The 7,331-nt window shown below is 43.2% G+C and overlaps 1 protein-coding gene across 2 annotated transcripts; it reads right to left on the reverse strand.

Annotated features, from left to right (window-relative positions):
* Positions 1-949: 949 nt before the first annotated feature.
* LOC100839266 (histidine protein methyltransferase 1 homolog) lies at positions 950-5,048 on the reverse strand. 2 transcript variants are annotated; one of them, XM_003579994.4, is made up of 8 exons: positions 4,827-5,048; positions 3,212-3,376; positions 3,010-3,072; positions 2,814-2,880; positions 2,626-2,726; positions 2,325-2,369; positions 1,701-2,156; positions 950-1,445 (listed from the first exon to the last, which is right to left on the reverse strand). In XM_003579994.4, the coding sequence occupies exons 2-8, from the start codon at positions 3,341-3,343 to the stop codon at positions 1,275-1,277; spliced, it is 1,035 nt and encodes a 344-aa protein (XP_003580042.1). In that variant the 5' UTR covers positions 3,344-3,376; positions 4,827-5,048; the 3' UTR covers positions 950-1,274. The 2 variants fall into 2 exon arrangements, with proteins under 2 accessions (XP_003580042.1, XP_024312062.1); XM_024456294.1 differs by lacking the exon at positions 4,827-5,048 and adding an exon at positions 4,702-4,753.
* Positions 5,049-7,331: the final 2,283 nt, after the last annotated feature.

A 7,331-nucleotide genomic window follows, 5' to 3' on the forward strand; every position in this document is an offset into this window, starting at 1 on the left:
GCTGGCATGAGCTCCTGCCACTCTGCATCGACTCCCGTGGACACATCGCCCAAGCTCGCCGCCGAGGCCGGCCCTCCTGTCGCCGATCCTTCAGAGTACCGGAGTCTTGCTGGTGCCCTCCAGTATTTGACGTTCACTCGACCAGACATCGCTTATGCCGTGCAGCAGATATGCCTCCCCATGCACGACCCACGTGATCAGCACTTGTTGTTGGTTAAGCGAATTCTTCGGTACGTCAAGGGCACGCTTCACCTTGGACTGCAGCTCACTCCTTCGTCCACGGATCGCCTCGTCGCCTATACGGATGTGTACTGGGCAGGCTGTCCGGACACTCGTCGCTCCACCTCCGGCTATTGTGTGTTTCTTGGCGATAACCTCATCTCGTGGTCGTCCAAGTGACAACATACAGTCTCCCGCTCTAGCGCCGAAGCGGAGTATCGAGCTGTCGCCAGCAGCCGTCGCTGAAGCCAGTTGGCTCCGCCAACTTCTCCAGGAACTTCACCAACCTCTGCCCAGTGCTACCATCGTCTTCTGCGACAATGTCAGTGCTGCCTACATGTCCACGAATCCAGTCCAACATCAGCGCACCAAACACATTGAGATTGACCTTCATTTCGTTCGAGATCGTGTTGCACTGGGGCATATCCGCGTTCTGCATGTGCCTTCGTCTCGACAATTCGTGGACATCTTCACCAAAGGCCTACCCCACCATTATTCTTGGACTTCCGATCCAGTCTCAGCGTCCGAGAATCTCCCGTTGCAACTGCGGGGGGATGTTAGGCAAACCGAATCATATATTCGGTTAACATATTCTGTTATCCTCTTCCATATTTAGTGCTCGAGATATTGCATATAATCGGGCCATTTTGGTAGAGGATTAGCGTTGATTCTTTTCATGTATATCTCGTACATCTACCTATATATATATGAGATAGCAGGAAAGCCACGATTGTGGGCAATCATTCTCTTTCTATTCTCTCTTTCACATATTTCTGATATTATGCTGTCATTTGCTACAATGCCAGCACCATAAATTTGATATACAAAAGTTCAACACTATTGATTTCTGTACTTGACAGGTTACGAGATAGGAGATCTACAAATGGGTTAAAATGCCAACACATTTGCAATTTTAACAACCGAGGAACATATTCTGAACCTATTGCCAAAAAATCAATGGAACTAAACTTCGAGGTATGTACAGAGCTGCGGGTAGACATCGAAAAAATTGTGTACAGAACTCCGCTTTTTTTTTCAGTTCTAGATTTGCTGATTTACTTGAAAAAGAACTTCCATATCTCCCGGTCACACAACTCAGTTAAGAAGTGGCCACCAAGGACACCTTCCTCCTCCATCAAGGCTTTAAGCTGCCTCACGCTGCCGTTGGAACCAACCAAGTTCTTCTTTGAAGCCACATACAGGACTCCATAAGGTGGCCGTAGGCACTGCAAAAAGAGTAACATGAACACAGTTAAACACCCGAAGATAAATCATCATACTGTGTTCCACATCCTCTATATGCATGACACGATATACATTTAGACTGTTGAGTGGTTTCTGTTAATGCATCTGGTGTGCCGATACCCTGTCCTTGTGTAAGCGATGTGGACTTCAGAAAAATTGTGTATCAGTAATGAAATTGGGGGCTTTGACCCATTACCTTTATTTTTTGGAAATGTGACAAGGAGTGAGGCACTGACCTTGGTGATAAGGGCATAGAGCTTCTTTAGAGAGTTCGTCGCATATGGGACCTCAGAAATCAAAATTACGTCATATCCTCCATCAGCTTGGTCAGTTTCGCTGGCCCTCTCCCAAGCACGGCTGCCAGAAAGCTTCCTGGATCGCCTGTGTTCTTGACCAACTATACTGCTTCCATCATGGCTACTGCAGCCATCCATAAAATCATCCTCAGAGAAGCTAAGGTTTGTTGGTAGTGCAGGTGGGTGCACAACTGAGAGAATTGTATGGAGCTCCTCCCACTCCCCAGCATAGAAATGGACAACGGGAGCTAATAGCTGCCGAGATGGTGTAACAGGGCTCTCTGATGGTCTGTTCTGCCTGTCCCGTGCCTGCTCAAGATTTGCAAGGACATTGGGTATTGTTCGGCATCTTATGGTCTCTGCATTCATGTCCTGGAAATGAACTACAGATGCACCCTGTAGTAGCATTAAAGAAAGAAATCAATCCACAAGTACTCTGTTTGACATGTGAAGAAAAGGCAAATACACAGTTTCCAGAAATGAACAGAATTATAAACCCATTTTGAAATAAAACATCTTTCATAAATTAGATAAATATCATAAGCAGTGGAGAGATTAACACACCTTCAAGCAGGCAAAAATCCCAGCCAAACCAGATCCACATCCAAGCTGCATCAATTGTTAAAATAAATTTAATATCATGAAGGCATTAAAGAAGTCAATGCTGAGAGTCTTAAGACAGTAGGCATAGTCGACAATGAATTTAGCAGCTTCTTTGGGTATCAATTGAAAAATAACTTTCCCTCAGAAAAACTCAAAATAACTTAACTGACACTACTGCTATGCCAGATTCTAGACTGCCTCTATGGAAGCAAAAGCAGGGCTGATAGCTACATAGCACCAGCTAGATGAATTCTGTAATTACCTCTAGAACTCGCTTGCCCCTGAAGCTCAACTGTCCATCACGGATCTCATTTTTAAGAATGTTGACCAGAGTAATGGAACTCTCCCAGTATTTGAGAGTGCCTGAGTAAACAAACAACAGTGATAAGTTTTTCTGATTATAATACACTTGTCCAGGAAGAAGTATTGCATACAAGGTTATGAACTAACCATCATGCTTCGATGATGCTACTTCACAAGGGGGAAAGGCTATCATATCTGCTACACTGACCTTCCCCTGAAACACAAGAAACACATATTCATGCATTGAAATTTAGAATGAATAACTTGAACTTTGAGCAACTAGCAGAATCACATAAAATTTAGTGCTGCCCAGAATACTGCAGAACTTGCATGAGTTGTTCACCTTGAAGATATCAAGACCTTGGAAATCAACCTTCTCTCCAGCATACTTGTAAGGATGAGCACTCTGGAAAAAGATTCAGGAGATATTTTATTTCTTTATCCATTTTTTTTTGTCAATCAACAGGTGAGCATACCCTGTATAGAACACGAATAGTATATATCCATTTGGAGTTCCATATATGAAGGATGAAACAAGTGTTTACCTTTGATGGGATTATTTCAACAGCTGGTGATGGTAGATGCAGATCCCTCTCTGATACAACCGGCACACAACTAGTGGCCTTGGTTGGAAGCAAGCCAGGGAAACATTGAACAAGTAGCGATGGTGCCTTCATTGTGCTACCGGTTAACTTCAGTAGCTAAGGAAGCTGAAGACAAGAAATTTAAATTAGGTTTTGCCTTCAGAGAAAAAAGTGATCATTGGCTACAATAAAATGAAAACCACATGAAACATCACAACACATCAACATAAACACAGATAGATTTGTTGACAAAAGAGAGGTACAATTCATAAGGTTCTAAATGTACAGTAGCCAACTTTAATATTTTTGCATTTATGATTTCTGAAGAAAACTTATGTATCTACATTGTGATGCGGTAAATAACATAACATTACAACGGTGCGCAGTGTGCTACACTAAATAATTCACAAGGTTCTAAGTGTGCAGGAGAGCTAGCAGTCCCCAGTTTGATATTTTTGCATTTAAGATTAGTGAAGAAAACTTATATCTGTACACTGTGCCATGATAAATAACACAACATTGCAAGGAGTGACCATGCACCATAAGGCATATTATGATGCAAAATAGAGCTGCCAGTCAAACCGACATCTCTTCCATCCCAACAATAATACAACTGCAAAGAAGAAGCCCCATGTTCTCCCGACAACTGATCCATCCCAACAATAATACAACTAATAGATCAGCCTAAGGGAGATGTTTGGGCTCCAAACTATCGAAGGACCACCGAAATCACTACTAGCAGTAACTAGCCTGCTACTCAAATCAGAATAGGTCAACCAACAAAATGGAATTTCCTCTACTCTGCAACCAAGTATGCTACCTTTCTCGAGGAAAAGTACAACGCTAAGGTCTGAAGTTGCGTTGCTTGTTGAACAGTCATGTGTAAGTTTGCAATTTCCAAATCCACAGAAGCGGCCCTCAAAAAGTACCCTAATAACCCAACTAAAATGGCACTTGTACTATATTTTCCTAGAAATAGCATCTAAGGCCACATGCTTACAGAAAAAAATAATCTGAAAATGCCAACTTTCTGTGCAAATCTGTCACAGGCAAGAAACCCCAGTGTGGACGATGGTGGAAATAAAGGGATCAAGGTTGCCCACAAAGATGGATTGCAATTGCAAGTACGAAATCAATAACACAGCAACCTAAGCTAGCAAAGATTCAGCTTCCGGGGAGAAACTACAAACAGTACAGCTAAAGCACAGCCCTGATGCTAAACCCCCTATGTATAAAGGCTGCAGTCCGCACGATCTTGTACCAACTACCAGCACTCTTGAGTTAATCGAACCATAGATGAAGCCTGCAGAAATGCTTTGACCAACAACACTACAACTTGTTCCTGGCTGAAACGTTACATGTCAGAGATCATCCAGGAATGGGGAAAAAGAGCTCTAGCATGTACGGAGTACAATCCAAATCCCTGAGACTGAAAGCCACCAACTTCTCACCCAAATCCCATCAGATCCCCGGCGAGACGAGCACCACGACGACGCACGAGGGGCACCGAAATCCCCACGACTTATACTCCCCGGAATAAAAAGGCCGAGCAACCGAAGGGAGCAGCGGGGGTTACCTCCTCGATCGGAGCCAGCTGGGAAATAATCCAAAGACAAGGCGCCTCCTCTGCTGCTCCCCAGAGCAACGCCTCCACTTCTTCTCCAGGAAATCGCGACGAATCGGCTTCTCCTCCCTCCCCCCGAAATTTTCCGCAGTGTACGCGTTCTATTCTCTGGTCAAAAAGTCAAACCGCCAGGTCTGGACTGAAAGAGCTCGGTCTCTCTCGGGCAGCCGTGTGGGCTGAGGTTTATATAGGCGGAAACCGGTGGGCAGTGGGGAAGAAACTTCGCTCCTGGCCTCCCGCTGCTTCCCTGGCTGCTCGTACGGAAATCTCTCTCTCTCCGCGGTGGTTGCCAAATTACCGGACTACCCTTTAGGGCAGCGTGCCAGCGTATGATCGAGCGGTAGTGGTGGAATATACCAGGCCGCATCCGGAGGGTCCCTTTCCTAAAAGCAAACTCTCTTTTCTTCTGCCGTGGCATCTGGTAACCGGCAGGGGCCGAGCAGAGCAGCCACCGCCGCTGCCCGAGTCAACTGTGGTGGCTCGCCTGGGGGTTCACCTCAACGGATTCCAGGACCTCCGTCGTGAAAAACTTCACTGTGATAGGTTAAAGATTTTAAGGCGTCTTCATACAAAATGCCATGAATCAACTAATTTGGATGTAGGGGGAAAAGGTTTTGAAAAGTTGTGCTCGGTCTAATAAAAAAAAGCGTAATTTGCTCAATAATCTAAACATGTCAATTTATGTGTGTTTTTTTTGCGAAGAAGATCAATTTATATTAAAATACAAATGCATTAATAAAAATGCATACAACTTTTTTTTGCAAGAAAAAAAACTGCGAAACTGCATACAAACTGGAGTATTTGATTGATGCCACTACGTACAAATTAGTGTCGCATGTATTACAAAAGTATCTTCATTCCAAATTGTCCATACAAAAACCCTGCCCCCTCCTCGCAGACACCACATAACACAAGGTCTGGTGGAACAGCATCGTTAAATGCAGTGAGGAAAAAGGGTACCATATCGTGATGTTTTCGTTTGTCATACTCATACCCACAGCGTATATCTAAATAAAAAAGATGTGTTGTCCAAAGATCCCGTGAAATATGCATAGTGGTGGTAGGGGTAGATTAGTAAAAGTCAAAAGGCCGAGAACTGATTAACTGAACAAGATCAGTCTAAAATCAACCAAGGGAATAAAGTCAGGCTGTGCCATGAGCTAGCAGACCTCGCCTTGGTATCCGGATCTGGTCGTCCCAACGCAACATGCGTGCATGCGTACTACGTTAATTATTCATTTCTTGCACGATCGATCGATGAACCCGGCCAATTAGTCGACTAATTTAATTTTCGCAGTTGACATCCACTGCGCTGCCGTTGTTGTTTAATTATGCATGTATACTCCAACGGTTGTTGTGGATACGTAAACTAAAGCAACTCGCACGAACGCGAGCATTGAAGCAGAGAATGGTGGGTAAATTGCAATTTCCCATGGGTTATTGGTAGGGTTGTTGCGCAGATCACCGGTTGGATGGTTTTTCTTTTGCGAAAATCACTACTCTCTCGCCGATGAGCTGATCAGTTGAGGTTAGGTCCAGCGAAGTCTTAGACAATGTTTTTGACTGGTGAGGCTCATCCTCAGTGTCAAGCTGGCGACAGTATATGTCACGATGGATTATTGGGCTGGAGGTAACCAAACAAACAGAGTGACGAGACTGTTTGCCTCATTGCGTGGGCAGTGTTATCTCAAGCGTAGCAACTTTGGTTGGTGTCCCAAATTAGACATGCCAAAAAATTGACAGCTCATGCTTATTTGGTTATTGTTCCTTCATTATCAAAATTTTGGTTGTCAATATGAGTTATCTCATAGATTGTTGCGAAGTATCCAGTGAAAACCACTTCTACGGTGCAAACTGTGAAGAAAAAAATTCAAAAATTCTTTAAAAAATCACATATGTTATAAAAAGTGATGTTTTATATATGTGTCAAATTTCAAGTCCAAACTCAATTTCGTTTGGTAGCAGCGAAAAAGGCAAATTCTGCATTAATAGTGTTTTTTCAGTGTTTGACACTATTCATTGTAAATTTCTCTTTTTAGTTTCTCCCAAATGCTTTTGATTTTGAACTTGAAATTTTGCAGGTTTGTAGAACATCACAGTCCCAACATATGGTATTTTTTTAGATTTTTTTTGAAACTTCTAAACGTTGTTTTTATGGAGTTTTCACAATTTGCACCGAATGAGGGTTTTCACCGGATACTTCGCCAAAAATCCTTGATCAAAAGATGGCATGCCAAATCTTATCAATATTTGGTAGAATTATATTTTGACACAAACCAAATAGACCTTAGCCTTAACATATAGTCTTGGTGTGTGGGGTTTTGACAGTCGAAGGACGTTTTTTTTTTCAAAAAAAGGTTCCATCTTGCGTATTTTTTAACAATTGGAGGACAAGTTTTTTCCCTAAAACGGGAGGAAGCTACGTACAAGACATTTGCCTCTTTTCCACGCTAGTAG

This window comes from Brachypodium distachyon, chromosome 5 (assembly GCF_000005505.3).
Source record: "Brachypodium distachyon strain Bd21 chromosome 5, Brachypodium_distachyon_v3.0, whole genome shotgun sequence".
In the NCBI taxonomy this organism is placed as follows: domain Eukaryota; kingdom Viridiplantae; phylum Streptophyta; class Magnoliopsida; order Poales; family Poaceae; genus Brachypodium; species Brachypodium distachyon.